Source organism: Truncatella angustata, assembly GCF_020726525.1.
Source record: "Truncatella angustata strain MPI-SDFR-AT-0073 chromosome Unknown BKA67scaffold_1, whole genome shotgun sequence".
NCBI lineage: Eukaryota > Fungi > Ascomycota > Sordariomycetes > Amphisphaeriales > Sporocadaceae > Truncatella > Truncatella angustata.
The window spans coordinates 5107067-5120717 of NW_025763381.1; the positions used below are offsets into that span (position 1 = coordinate 5107067).

Genomic DNA, 13651 nt, shown 5'->3' on the forward strand with positions numbered 1-13651 from the left:
TTTCATGGTCGATATTTTTACTTTTTGATTTTATTCAATAGTCGCTATCAAGCAACTTGTTTCCCATGCATTTCAGAAGCTCCACTGGCGGTAAGCATGAGCGGCATGCTCTCTCCAGGCAAGGTCCCAGAAGAAGTGTGACCCTGGTCCCAAACTATATATCGTTGCAACATAGGAACCAACCCGACTCCAGTACCTGGGCTATCTCACCCGCCGGCACTATTGCGGGTGTACGGATACATCATGGCCTTGACGAATACGGTGGTCAAGGACCACACCACCCAGGGATCTGCCCGTCAAGCCCTGTGACTGGCACGTCTCGTCGCTACTGCCTGCATAGATTTCCCGAGATTATGTACTGCTCAACTCGACTTAACTTAGCCCTCCAAAAGATAACTCGTTGCTGTTTGACTGGATATGGCAACTTCCATCGATACCTCAAAGGCTCCGGGATCCAGGGCGCTGTTCCTAGCCCCAGATCCGTCACTGATACCTGCTGGCCGATGTCTGACCTCGATTGTGACAGAAGACATCGTACCTCGCTGATGGCGCCTACATGATCCCCTACATAAAGGGGTGGGGGTCTCTTGGTGTTCTCAGGGTCTTCTCCTTGCTCAAACTGTTTTTTTTTGGTATCTATCCGTTTCTCTTTGTCAAGTGATTAGAGAACTCATCACCGCTTATTATCTGTTGTAACTTGATTTAGAAGCTCAATTGTCGCGGCTTATACCAAACTATTATTCCAAAACCCACAATTTTTAGTTGAGACCTATCACCACCCACGATCCCTCAACCACATCCCGCACTACATCCCACGCCTTTGTCGTCATTTGACAATGGCTCCCTCCGCTATGGTCGACGAGATTGCGCCTATGCACCTACCCGTGCACTCTAAACGGTCCACGATCAGTGCATCTGTCTTGCATGGGCCACGAGACTTACGATTGGTGAGTTGGTATTTAAGGCTCTGCTTTGGTCTCACTGTTACACGAAATGGGCCAAGTCTCAGCCTCAGCACTCGCCTATCTCGCTTGGGAAGGGAGCTAACAGTTTATTTATAGGAGGCCCGGAGTATCGAGGACCCTGGACTGGGCGAGCTCCAGGTTGCCGTCAAGTCTACCGGCATATGTGGATCGGATGTCTCATATTACAAGAACTTTGCCAATGGCGACCTCTGCGCATGTGCACCACTATCCCTTGGTCATGAGTCATCAGGTGTTGTCGTGGCGATAGGACCTCAAGTGAATGGGTTCAAAATCGGTGACAGAGTCGCTCTAGAGGTTGGACTACCATGTGGACAATGTACGATCTGCCGGAAAGGCCGGTACAATCTCTGCAAAAAGATGCGGTTCAGGAGTAGCGCAAAGAGTGTCCCTCACTTCCAGGGGACGCTTCAGGAAAGGATAAATCATCCTGCCATCTGGTGTCATAAGTAAGGACCACCATCGAAGTTTGATATGGCCTATTGTTGACGAAGCCTCTAGATTACCAGATCATGTCTCTTTTGAAGCCGCGGCCTTGCTCGAACCTCTCTCAGTTGCCATACATGCAGTCAACCGTGCCGCACCTACACCAGGTTCAACGGCACTCGTAATGGGTGCTGGCACGGTCGGACTTTTGACAGCCGCAATGGCACGCCAGTCCGGTTGCACAACTGTGACCATCACAGACATTGATGCTGGCCGAGTAGACTATGCAGTGAAGAAAGGCTTCGCAACACACGGTTATGTGGTTCCCCGGCCTTTTCATACATCATCCAGTTGCTCGTCCTTCTACACCAACTCAGGGGCTTCGACACCACCAGAGACAGGATGCATCACTCCGGCAAGCATAATTTCCAACTCGATACATGGGCAGCTCGACGGAGCCAAGGCCATGGCCGCCGAGATTCTCTCCCTCACAGTCCCGCCTCCCGGCCTGGAGGACGAGGACGAGGACGATGGGGTTGACATCACATTTGAATGTACCGGCAAGGAGACTTGCATGCATATATGCCTCTATGCTACACGTCCGGGTGGTAAGTTGGTCATGGTCGGCATGGGTACTCCTATTCAGATGTTGCCCATGTCCGCCGCTCACCTGAGGGAGATCGATATCCTGGGCATCTTCAGGTATGCAAACACATATCCCACAGGTATTAGGTTACTCTGTAGCCAAAGCCGGCCGGGTGCCGGTCATAGCTTACCTAATCTCGACGAGATGGTAACGCATCGGTTCAAAGGACTCGGTGCGGCCAAGGGAGCCTTTGAGCTTGCTAGCAGGACTGTTGATGATGACGGCAACCTTGTGCTTAAAGTGGTAATTGAGGCTTAGAAAGTCTCGTTAAAGCGGGATAGACAGGTAGACTGGTTACACGACAGGTCGGCCAAGGGCAGGCCATCGAAGATAGAAGGCAGATGGCTGTCAGACTTCACACTTCACACTTACAATCGGGTAATGGTACGGATTGGAAGGCAATCTAGTTTCAGATAGGGTAGAGGCAGGCGTTTCATGACCAACATCGACGTAGATAGCTCTTTCCAAATTCATTCGTTCATGATGCTCATTATCATCTGTCTATGGTCGCTTCTATGTATTGCCGCAGAAGTATTTGTGCTTATCAAATATCCAGCTGCTCGTTGCGCTGAATTTAACGCCGGATTCGCCGTGCCAATGCAAAATGTTTCTGTCTCTGTTACAACTACCAAGTACCTTCTTCATGCAAACGCTGGTGGAAGCGCTGCGCCGGAGGTCCCTTCCCCCCCTAGAGGTCAAGAACTCCAGCTCCTGATGTGCCGAAGGAATCAAGATTCAGGCTGCTCAAAGGGTTTCTTTTATCCTTCCTGGAAGACTCCACAGCATGATGTTTCTTACCGATGTCTCTGATGCCAATAGCGCTTTGCATGACCTCATTCAACAAAGAAACCAGATGAACATCGTTGGCCTCGCTGAGCATTTGCTGCTCGAACGCTGTTGTTGCAGAGGGCACCAAGAGAGCCAACCGATTGACGAGAGCTTGCGTGGATCGCAGAATAGTATGCGACGGTGTCGAGTGTGAGTCTAATTCCCGGTCTGCTATAGTGGGGTTGTTGGCCACAGATAGAGCAGAGGGCGGAAGCCGCTCAAGGTATGTGATAAGCAGCTTGATCCGAGCCTGCAGCATCTTGATGGCATTGGCTTTGGCCGTGAGGGACGCAATGAGTTCCTCGTCTTCTCTCGATAGTATGTGCTCGTCGAATGCCTGTGCGGTATCCTGTTGCTCCTTCTTGACGTCGGCAGCCCGTCCTTTGCCCTTGCCCTCCACCTCTTGAAGCACTTCTTTGAGCTTCTTAGGCTCAGCTGGCTTGACCAAGGTCGCATTTCCGGCGCCGCGAGCGACAAAGTCCATGCTAATCATCTCTGCCTCGCCAGTCTCGACCGAATACGGCAGCTCTCTGAACTTGAGCTTGAGTGGGGCATCAGTGTCCTTCATCTCCTTGTCCTCGCCGCTTTGTTCGGTCCTAGGTTCGTCAACCTCATAATTGCTCTCATATATGGTCAAAGGCAGCCTGCTGCCAACTGACTGATTGACGGCCGACTCAGGGTGGAAGGCCAGCAGCAAAGAGGATTCGTTGTGTTCCGAGAGGATGAAGTTGTGAATGGGAAGGATGGAGGCATTCGGGCCGCTTTTGGGAAGCAGTGTGTACCAGCCGACTAGGTCAAGCTGTGGCGATTTGTGTATTGTCCGCACTACGACATGTTGGTCAGTGCTGTGCCATTGGTGACTTGAGGATGCTGTTCTTACTCTGGTCGAGTCTCTGTGAGAACCAGGCTGGGTCCAGGATGGCATTTCCCTCTTGAACCTTTGTGGCGCACTCGAAAGCATGCTCAATGGTGACTTCTCGGCCGTTCTGCTGTCCTAGCAAAGCCCCTGCAATCACACCAGTCTGCTCCCTGAGGGTGTGCCTGGTGATGTAATCGGAGATGGTGAGGAGGACTAGCGGGTGAAGCACAGCTTGGAGTCCTGAATCCGAAGACTTCTGTGATGAGAGAAGTTGATTCTCCATGGCTGTTCACTAGCCTACTCGGGCAGCATGCAATGACTTCCGAGTAAATAGGCTCTTGATGTTGTCCAGCGGTGATCTGAAAATAAAAGGTGCGTTTGTTGTTGGATTTGATCAGATTGACCGACCACAAGGCTACTTGCTATTGCATGCCTAACGAACTCCTCTGGGGTGCACTTCAACGGGGAGGGGGAAAGGTGCAGCCTTGCCAGGCAGCTGGAGGTCGCTTGCGGGGTCTACCTATAGCACTGTGGCCCCCCAAGAGTTTAGGTATGTAGTCTGGATGTCAGTGGGTGTGTCCGCTCTGCTGTCAGTTCTAATTAAGGTAGCTTGAGCTTGTTCCACGGTGGGTGGGTATATGGAGTAGTGCATAGTCTAAGAGATTGTGGCGGTGCAACCCCATTCGAATTGCGGCTTTGAGGTCAGATGCAGAGCCTCATTTCAATGTCTCAATGTTTTTGTGCTCAGTCTTTGAACTTTCGCTCGTACAGCCACTGCATCATACTTGTCTCTGTCTTTTTTTTATTTATTCTGTTTCTTTCGACGCACCGCTACTCACTACCAATGTGCTTGCCTCAAATCTCTCTTGAGCTCCCCCATTCATGCAGCTCTGTTGGCACAATTTTCTGGAAATGGCAAGGGGTGAGCAACGTGATACAACTGGACCTTGCCAGACAGACCCACAAATCCTCACCTGCGACAGCGCTGATCAAGTCATCAGCAGCAAGTATATTGGATCATGGCGTCCTGCAATGCCTGGCCACATGTCAATCCCATCTTACACAGGTACTTCTCCAAGATAAGCTGCTGCTTGCTGGACATTGAATCTTTGAATTCACTTTCCTAATCCTACCACAATGAAGTTCCTTGCCGCCCGGGATTCCTGCTGTTAATCTTTGATCAAACAACCACAAAAGTCGGCTTTCTACTGTCCAGTGCCATGCAGGGGTAGTTTGGAGTCTTTGACTTTCGTTTCACGCACTTATTGGAGCAGGACAATACCTGTGCAGGAGAGCGCCTTCATTGATCGTTAACTTGACCGAGAAGAAGACCCATTACGTTCTAATTTCTTCAGTTTTCCGTTTCAGCCTCCATCGCTTCTGTTCTTCTCTCTTCATCTCCGACACTCTCGTCTCGTACAAATATGATCCCGGAATCAGCTCATTGACACAATCTGGCCGTTTCATCGACCCGTACTCGTTATCGTGGCATTACGTCAGCGACTGTTGTTCTAAATATTACCATCAAACAGACCATGAGTTCGACATCTGCGGCTTCTCCAATCCATAGCACACGGAATCTCAACATGTATAATGCTAATGCCGACGCATTGACGGCAACTTCTAGTGCAACGGCCAATACACCGCCCGTTGTGCCGTCCAAGAGATCAGACGATGACATCCAGTTCATCTCATCTCAGCCGGTCAAGAAGCAGAAGCTTACACACACCAAACTCCAGATCAAGATCACCCCCTCAGCACCACAATATCACCATGACCTGCAAGAACAACAACACCCATTACCGGATCACCATGTGTCCCGATATTCGCCCATCCTGATTCCCAATATCCAATTGACACCTCCCGAACAAGGCAATGATTATGAAAAAGAAACAACAACGGCGCAGCCCCAGGAGAGGAGAGTGAGCACTGGAATGGTGGGCTTACCCTCTGGTTTCCCCCAAACCGACTCTGCATACATGATGAGAGGCGTATCTTTGCCCATCTACACAAGTCTGCAGAACTTTGTGCTTAATCAACCCCACGACAGGGTTCGGCCTTTGAGTTCACCGCCTCTTTCACCAAAGCAGCTACCTCCAATGTCTATGATGCATCCCAACGCACCGCCCCTTAGTAATGATGGACCTCAAGGTCGCAGCCAGCCAATGACGCCGAAATCATCACACAACACCTATCAGACATTGCCTCAATCTACAACGAGGCTTAATTCCGCGACTGTCATGACTAGACCGTTAACACCAACAAGTAGCCCATCGCCGGTGCAAACTATTCGCATGGAGAAATCAATGTCAAGTATGCCACAATCCTCACTTATCTCAGCAACGCAGCAATATGAACAGTCACCTGACAGATTAAAGCAGACGCACGCTCCTCTTCCTCCTATACCACGTCAACACTTTTCAAATCATCTGGCTGCCAACCGTTTAACTGGACCCAAACCTCCCTGTCAAGCTTGCGCAGCTCAGAGTGTTGTGAGGGCGAGAGCTCAAGGCTTGCCAGTGCCTATGATGGAAATGCAGAGGACACCAACTCATACGACGCCTCAGATGCCATGTCCGCCCGTGCAATCATATCCACCCTCGCGCCCGCAGTTTATGGCCATGCCGGGGTTTAAACCAGGGTTCCATCCCATGATGATGCCCATGCATGCCCATAACTTTGGTGGATTGATAACACCGCCTAATAATATATCAATTCAGCAGCATCCAATTACCCCGTGGCAGAAAACTCCAGTATGGATGTCTACGGCACAACAAGCCACTACAACCACAAAGACCGGTACGCCAAGGCAGACAAGTCCACCGGCACCTACGCCGCAGCCGTTGAGCCTTCAGAATGCTACTCCGGTGCACCCAGCTCTTCATGCCACGCATCGGAAGCCGGCCCGTAACCTGATTGTGGACATAGCTGAAACATGCCAGGAAATTTTCCCTTTCGAAGATGTGGCAAAGCGGCAGGATGTACCGGTCGAGAAAGTAATCGAGGTTTTCACTGCCATTATTGGAGTGCCGCTGCAGCGAAGCGCAAATGATCGAAGAAGACCCGGAAGGGAAGCGACTACTCGAATCAGAGAGTATCAGAGAGCTAAGAGAGAAATTCAGGACGTGACACGAAGTGATGGAGCCGAGGGCAACAAGAACGAAATTGTCGTGAGACCTTTCGATATTGCGCAGATGATGGGGCCACTAAATCTGCGGCAGGACTCTTAATTGCGCTTTTAAGGGTTGCAATCATTCAGGTTACGTGACTTCGCTGCACCACGTTACTCCCAAAGTTCCGAATTCTTTGGTTCGAGATGAAAAGTCTTTGAGTATCTTTCTGAGACTTCTACCTTTTCTTTGAGAGGAATCATTTGTATCCACCCTAAGCCATCAATAGATACTCAAGCGCGAGTTCCTTACATACGAGATAGGCGAAGATTCGTAATAGACAAGACTGAGGAACCTCCATGCAATGACGTTTTCCAACATACGGACCACATGAGGTGTGTGACGGGACTGGTTTATATACACGGCTAGCCACACTAGAAACGAGTTTCAATCAACAATTGCATTATTTGAGATATTTATCGCGTCAGTCAACGACTTTATTTCAGACCATGGTGTTTATATTAACACTTTATGGATGATTTACACGGGTTTCATTAGATGGTCCGGGATACTATATACAGTCCAGTAGGGGTATGAACTATCAACGCGAGAATTATCTGTAATTTGGACCATGTTATGAAATATGCGCAGGAAAAAAGGTTCTCACAAGTGATTAATAAAATGAACCAACCTGTTGTATCCGCGCTACATACTCTGAAGTATATGCTACAGTTGTGTACCTTTTTTCACTATTAAAATACAGACTGTTTATAGGAAAGCACCATTTATTTAATATGAGTGCTCTCTATCACGTCAGTGTCAAGCACTAATAATCCATAGCGTTGTGGACTATACGTCAAAAGACACGGGGTTTCGATTCACTAGAACGCTGCAAAACTGTGAAAAGAAAGGGAGACATAAAAGAGGGTGAACTGGTTAACATCGACCGGCAACTTCATCGGCGAGGCAGTAGGGACTTTTTGACCTCTTCAAAATGCAAGACGGAGTCATTGGCCGTAAGCTGCTTACGTAGCTTGGCTGCGGCGGCTCTTGGGTCAAACGCCTGAAGCATTTGAGATGATGAGGCCTGTACAGCATCTGCTCGCCTTTCAGCACTTCTATAGTTCTCCATCTCGGGTGGAAGTAGAGACTGTAGTCTGTCCATACATGACATCATCAGAGGACCAATGGTCTGGTTGTGGTGAGGACCACTGTCGGACTGGAGATCTGCGAACCTTAGCCAGTCCACTGATTCCGTTGGACTTTCCTCCCCGCCGGAGAACACAGACCGGGAGTCGTCTGGCGGGATATCATCAGCTTCCACGGTGGAGCCCTGGCTTTCTGATTCATCTTCAGGGTAGTAGCCTGGTATTCTCCTGATAGTCCTCCCCTGGTCAGGCGGATCATCCCAGATGCAGCAGCCAACGCCCAGGTCATCGTAACGATCTGTCCACTCGCAAGCTTGGTCTAGCTGCGTCACATCCCAAGAGGGTAGAAAAGGTACATCTCCTACTCGCTCCTGACTCCCGAACTCGTCCCAGATCGACTGTATTTGCTCCGGGTACGCGAGCTCAAGGTTTCTGTGCAGTAGCTCTGATACTTCAGGGTTTATCACGCCTTGCACTTGCTCCATCTCCAGCCTTTCTTTTTGCTGTAGATAGTCATGGTAGACTTTCTGAAGCTGCCCATGTCGATCGCATTTGGAGCAATAGTCTTCCAAGTAATACTCCGGTCCGGTAGGCCCGATTTCGCACTGCTCGTTTCTCTCACCTTGTTCGCATCTGTCCCAGCATCTCCCGGTTCTCTGGCGTGTTTCACATTGCCATTTTCCCTCGTAGTCCAGTGCTTCCGAGCAGTGGTCGCATGCTCCAATCTTTTTGCACTCCCCATATTTCCTGCATTCCTCGCATTGTTTTGCTCTGCTGCTCTTCTCCGCCCCTTGACAAGTCCTGCATTTCTGGCGGGTTAGTTTTTCGGACAGCTGACATTTCTTGCATTTCAGCGAGCAATCCCGATCACAAAGTGCTTCGTAATGAAATAGCCAATGCTTGCATCGCGTCATCCGTACTCGGTACCCAGGACACATGTTCGGCGATCTTGGAAAGTGCGCGATATAGAAGATTTGGAAGAAATGGAAAGCGCCAAACAGCTGATAACAAATCGCCAGCGCAAAAGCTCCTTAACAAACATTTCTTCCACGCTGTGTCGCAGTCGATGTTTAATCGTCTTCATATAGGCACTTGGAAGACAAAGTGACAGAGGCAAGTACATAGCCCTTGACATACTGCCATCCGGCAGCTCAGTCATTGTCTCCAGACAATGAAGCATCGTGACGTTTGTCGTGCTCCCTTGTCAGGATTATCTGACAAAGTGTTATCTGACATCGGGTGAAAAGGATTTCTCGGAATTTGCCTGGGGCATTGTTTGACCCCGAAAGTGTCGACGCAAGCCATCATTGCCACTATGCTAGCTGGAGCCACTAGACTTGCGTCATCATCCAACTGGTGGCTTTGAAGATCTTCCAGCTTTGCACTGCTGTCGATCATACTTAGTTCACTGGTGGGTACTCGGATCATCCGGACACTTCCTATCATGATCATATCGACCTTCGAACCACCGCCGTATACTGCTGCCAGGATGGGGAGTACACCAATGATGCTTACGTGCATGCATCTACCTCTACTGTGAAGCGATCCCTAATCTTGAGCAAACTCGAACCCTGCACAGAGTAATCAATTGCGTTTCATCCCGGAGTGGACCGTATCCTAGCAAGTGGGCTAATGTTTGCTGTCGTGGTCCGGGATAAGGAGGGCTCTGACGCGGTGTTCATCATGGCCATCAAGAGGATCGACGTGTGTTTCCATGGAGGGGTCCTGCCATTGGTGGCAATGGGCTCAAGGTCTTGGGCGAGATGAGCTTTCATTCCAAGCCGCCTGGCCGCGTACGAGGGCAGTCGTTGCCGGCGGGCCGCCCAGATGGACACAACATTTCCTGGATCGACGAAGTATGGATCTTGCCCCGCAGATTTGAGGTGAAGGTATCGGTGAAGCCAACATGAGTGCGCACGGCACCTTCAGTACATGCATGGACAAAGATTAGCGACTCCTGATACGACATCTTCAAGTTTGGTTGTCAACCTCGGGGGGAACGTCTCCATGGCCCCCATATTGCCTAGCGCCTACCCTCATAGCGCCCGCGTGGGGGACGATCTACTCTGTCACTTGGTGCAAACATTAGGCGAGGTGAAAGCGGAAGCGAGGCATTTTGGACCGCGGGGGGCACAGCCAGCAGTCTTGTATCCCTTAAATGTAACGATTGTCATCCTTGTAGACGTACATGTCTTTGAGTATCGGGACTTGTGTCTCTATTTCCGTATCAATGAAGATTGGCAGGGGTGCCAAGCTTTGGCTGGGGGTTTGGAAGGGTCGCGGTCGGAAATGTTTCCGAGGACAACCTCAGCAGCACAGACAACAGTGCTTGAGATGTAGGTAGTCTTCTTAGCGAGGAGAAGAGGAGAAGGAATGGTGGTGACAGGACGATATTTGCGGTCAACATCGGCAGGAAAGGTAGACTCTCTGTATGCTTCACCGTTCTGAACAACGCTTTCCACTTTGTTGGTGCGTTATAGCCAGGCTGCACGCATGTTGGTCTGGAACCGTATAGGCTGTGCAATCAATATTGCTTTTAGTATACGATCACAGGAGGCCGAGTAACCGCCAAGAGCCATGCACGACATGGCCGGGACCTCTTCGTTACCCCGTATGTGCACACAGCACATATGGAGTATACATAGCAGGTGCCGTCCGGTTGTGAGTTTTTAGTGGATCTAGATTAGTCTAGCACTAAGTTACTGTAGTACTAACCAACTAACACAGTCGTCTATGTACCTACTGTATGTACTGTAGGTTTAGAGCTTATCAGTCACTATCAGCTTCAGCTCCAGCTCCAGCTCCAGTTCCAGCTGCGTGCAGTGCCAACGACGTCAACACCAAGAATTTACGAGCTTGCGCCTGAATAGCTTCGTATTTCTGCTTCACCACGCAGCAGAATAGAGCAGGACAGGCCAGATTGCAAACATGTCGCACATGACCAATTCCCTCGCGACGGTTGACCAGCTGTACAAATACAAATCATTGTCAGCTCTGCCTCAAGATCTGCAGGACACCATCTTCTACCAAGTCCAGCTCCTGACACAAGCTGCTGGGCTTCTTCTCCGACTGCCGCAATCTGTTACCGCACATGCCAATGTTCTTGCTGCGCGCTACATGGTAGTTGACACATCTTCCTCGATCTCCTACGAACCAAGCCACGTATCCGCGGCCGCTCTGTTCCTCGTCGCAAAACTTGGCGCACATCCGGTACCACCTCGAGACCTGAGCAACGTGTACGCTTACCTACTGTCTTCGAGCTCGCCATTACTCCGACAAGCCACGTCCGATAAACATTCACCGAACGAGCCATCTTCATACTATCTCTCCGAGACGGCCTATACCCGCTTCCACGACCAGATCTTAACGGTTGAGTCACGGATTCTAGCCGCCTTGTCGTTTGACACACACGTAGCGCTACCTCACCCGCTGGCTATAACATATCTGCAAGCACTAGACTTCATGGCACAGCCCAGGAACAAGATCTCAACGAGGACAGTAGAGTACCTGAATACAGCCCTGTTTAGCCCTCAGTGTTTATACTTGACGCATCAACCGAATCAGCTGGCAGTGGCGGCCATCTACAACGCCGCAAAAGATCTTGGTGCAAAGATGCCGGAGTGTGCCTGGTGGGAGGTGTTCGATGTGGATCGAGAAGACCTTGGATTTCTGGTGGTGGGCATGCGAAGCGTGGAAGGCTGGGTGAGGAAAACAGAAGGTGACGTTGAAGGTTTTGGACGGAGAGGAGTAATCACAAGGAAAGACATCGACAGCGAACTGAAAAAAAGAGGGTTAAGTAGTGTGAATAATGGTCCGGTAGGGAAAGGACTCGACGAAGAAGATCTTATGATGAGGAGTATGGATGAGATGGCCGTCCAAATGGGGACATGAGGATTCTGAAAACTTCCTGAATTATTAATATATACTGCGATGCTGCCATGAGCAAAGCCTTCGACGAATTTGCCTGTAAAATTCGACGAGCAGAAAGAAACTGTTTGCCTAGATGCATTTGATAATCCTCTCAAGCGGTCGCCTCCAGCAATTGCCGGAGTGTTCTGTACATCTCGACTAAAAAGTCCAAACGGTACTCTTGAAACTCGGCCAGGGCGCGATCTAGCACCATTGTTTCTCCCTTGACGCGACGACCAGCTTGCTTAGATGGGTTCGCATGAGCTGGCTCGTTCCGGACCCTTGCCTGATACTCCTCGAGACTCTTGATGGCACGGCGTTGTATGCCTAGTCTCTTGCAATCCAGTGCGACGGGTAACCACTCCACCTTCGCCTTTGTCGTCTCGAGCAGTACGCGGCGTTTGTCGTCCTTGGCGACCTGGCAGACCGCAACAGATTGGTCCATCACGCGAGCCAGAATCAGCGGCGTCATGCTCTTTGCATCGCGCACCATTGTCTTCGAGCTCAACAAGAGCGATGCGATCGCCTCTTTCACGCCTTGCAGAGACACGGCCTTGGCCAGGATGGTGTAGTCGGGCTCGGACGCGGTAAAGGCGTAGATGTTGTCTACATTGATGATACTGTCAGACCACTTGGTGCCAGGGCAAAACGATGTCAGCCAGTTGTTTGCTGCTTCATCTGCAATCTGCAGAGCTGTCTTTGCCACAAGCCCCAGGGTGCTCGGCTCGATACTCTGCTTGCGAAGAAGATAAACGGTTAAGAGCGCTCTTTCTCAGCACGACAGCTCGAGTACTTACACGGAGTCGCTTCTCGGGATGATCTTGATACAAGTCTTCCAAAGACCTCTCCGACCATGGCTGCTTCCAATTGGCGAGTATTTCCGCGTCTTGACTAACCCAGAAAACTCGGTCAAAGCCGGGAGCTGGGATTTGTGGATGACCAAAGATGGCGGTAGACTTTTGCATAATTGCAGTCATGTGCCTGAGAAATGGCGTTGTGAAAACACCGATGAGATGTGCCGCGACTGAATACACTCCTGATGCCTCATAGTCATGTGAATGTCGTCATTCTTGATCACCAAATTTACCTACCAGGGAGGAAGTTGCTACCAAGTCAAGCTTCCTGAGCAGTGAATTCCGAAGCAGCCCATGTTCGGCAGCTAATCTATGTCGTAGGCTTTATTCATGTGGCCATTAGCTACTGCTAGTCCAGTGGTTATTACCGGTCCATCATCTATCAAATGTCGTTTATAATACTTGCAATATCTCGGTCACTGAGCTTGAGAGCAGTACTGCAATGTATTCTTCTACAATTCAAGTTAACCTTGCATATATTTTGAGTCGATCTGTAATAGCCTTCTGGCACGGCCAACAGGATTATAGAGCCTCAAAGATATCTTAGGTTAGAAAGTGCAGGGGATCCCTTCGACTCGTACGGTTTGGTTAGGATCAAGCTTGTCTTCGGTAGTAGTACACAGCTCAGTACGAGACCATCAAATGAACGACTGTGGGAGTATACCATGTTACATACCTTATTCATGCACAAAGTGTTAACTAGCTCACTACGGTATTTCTAACTGAATCCACTATACGAAACCGAATCAGGCGTTTCACAGCACCCTTTAGCCCACCGAACCCTTCCAGTAAGTCGCCGGCTTTACAAGCTACCATACATACCGCCAATGAACTGCTTTGGTGACTTTTGATGAACAACAGGTCGGCTGTCTAGTAAGGGTGAAGTGC

At 50.0% G+C, this 13651-nt stretch overlaps 7 protein-coding genes across 7 annotated transcripts; 3 read left to right on the forward strand and 4 right to left on the reverse strand.

Annotated features, from left to right (window-relative positions):
- Nucleotides 1-836: 836 nt before the first annotated feature.
- Nucleotides 837-2313, forward strand: BKA67DRAFT_653631 (chaperonin 10-like protein; the record flags this gene model as incomplete). Its single annotated transcript, XM_046106406.1, has 3 exons — nucleotides 837-947; nucleotides 1062-1432; nucleotides 1485-2313. 3 exons carry the CDS (start codon nucleotides 837-839, stop codon nucleotides 2311-2313), a joined length of 1311 nt encoding a protein of 436 aa, XP_045964583.1.
- Nucleotides 2314-2526: 213 nt separating this feature from the next.
- Nucleotides 2527-4330, reverse strand: BKA67DRAFT_548088 (uncharacterized protein). Its single transcript, XM_046101490.1, has 2 exons — nucleotides 3764-4330; nucleotides 2527-3708 (listed from the first exon to the last, which is right to left on the reverse strand). The coding sequence occupies exons 1-2, from the start codon at nucleotides 4023-4025 to the stop codon at nucleotides 2744-2746; spliced, it is 1227 nt and encodes a 408-aa protein (XP_045964584.1). The 5' UTR covers nucleotides 4026-4330; the 3' UTR covers nucleotides 2527-2743.
- Nucleotides 4331-5062: 732 nt separating this feature from the next.
- BKA67DRAFT_52421 (uncharacterized protein) lies at nucleotides 5063-7390 on the forward strand. The gene has a single exon (XM_046098552.1). It carries the CDS (start codon nucleotides 5278-5280, stop codon nucleotides 6970-6972), a length of 1695 nt encoding a protein of 564 aa, XP_045964585.1. The 5' UTR covers nucleotides 5063-5277; the 3' UTR covers nucleotides 6973-7390.
- A 417-nt stretch (nucleotides 7391-7807) lies between these two features.
- On the reverse strand, nucleotides 7808-8742 carry BKA67DRAFT_530549 (uncharacterized protein; the record flags this gene model as incomplete). The annotated part of the gene is made up of 2 exons (XM_046099261.1): nucleotides 7808-8503; nucleotides 8623-8742. 2 exons carry the CDS (start codon nucleotides 8740-8742, stop codon nucleotides 7808-7810), a joined length of 816 nt encoding a protein of 271 aa, XP_045964586.1.
- A 305-nt stretch (nucleotides 8743-9047) lies between these two features.
- Nucleotides 9048-9727, reverse strand: BKA67DRAFT_52416 (uncharacterized protein). Its single transcript, XM_046098545.1, has one exon. The coding sequence runs from the start codon at nucleotides 9519-9521 to the stop codon at nucleotides 9156-9158; it is 366 nt and encodes a 121-aa protein (XP_045964587.1). The 5' UTR covers nucleotides 9522-9727; the 3' UTR covers nucleotides 9048-9155.
- A 1079-nt stretch (nucleotides 9728-10806) lies between these two features.
- Nucleotides 10807-11955, forward strand: BKA67DRAFT_548091 (cyclin domain-containing protein). Its single transcript, XM_046101491.1, has one exon. The coding sequence runs from the start codon at nucleotides 10929-10931 to the stop codon at nucleotides 11889-11891; it is 963 nt and encodes a 320-aa protein (XP_045964588.1). The 5' UTR covers nucleotides 10807-10928; the 3' UTR covers nucleotides 11892-11955.
- Nucleotides 11956-12021: 66 nt separating this feature from the next.
- Nucleotides 12022-12886, reverse strand: BKA67DRAFT_653636 (uncharacterized protein; the record flags this gene model as incomplete). Its single annotated transcript, XM_046106407.1, has 2 exons — nucleotides 12022-12642; nucleotides 12707-12886. The coding sequence occupies 2 exons, from the start codon at nucleotides 12884-12886 to the stop codon at nucleotides 12022-12024; spliced, it is 801 nt and encodes a 266-aa protein (XP_045964589.1).
- Nucleotides 12887-13651: the final 765 nt, after the last annotated feature.

Excerpts from the sequence above, each read along its gene's own strand:
- BKA67DRAFT_548088 (XM_046101490.1), bottom strand. The coding sequence starts at position 4,025 with ATGGAGAATCAACTTCTCTCATCACAGAAGTCTTCGGATTCAGGACTC. Across the intron at positions 3,709-3,763 it reads CTCACAGAGACTCGACCAGA|TGCGGACAATACACAAATCG; the intron begins GTAAGAACAGCA and ends AACATGTCGTAG.
- BKA67DRAFT_52421 (XM_046098552.1), top strand. The coding sequence starts at position 5,278 with ATGAGTTCGACATCTGCGGCTTCTCCAATCCATAGCACACGGAATCTC.
- BKA67DRAFT_52416 (XM_046098545.1), bottom strand. The coding sequence starts at position 9,521 with ATGCACGTAAGCATCATTGGTGTACTCCCCATCCTGGCAGCAGTATAC.
- BKA67DRAFT_548091 (XM_046101491.1), top strand. The coding sequence starts at position 10,929 with ATGTCGCACATGACCAATTCCCTCGCGACGGTTGACCAGCTGTACAAA.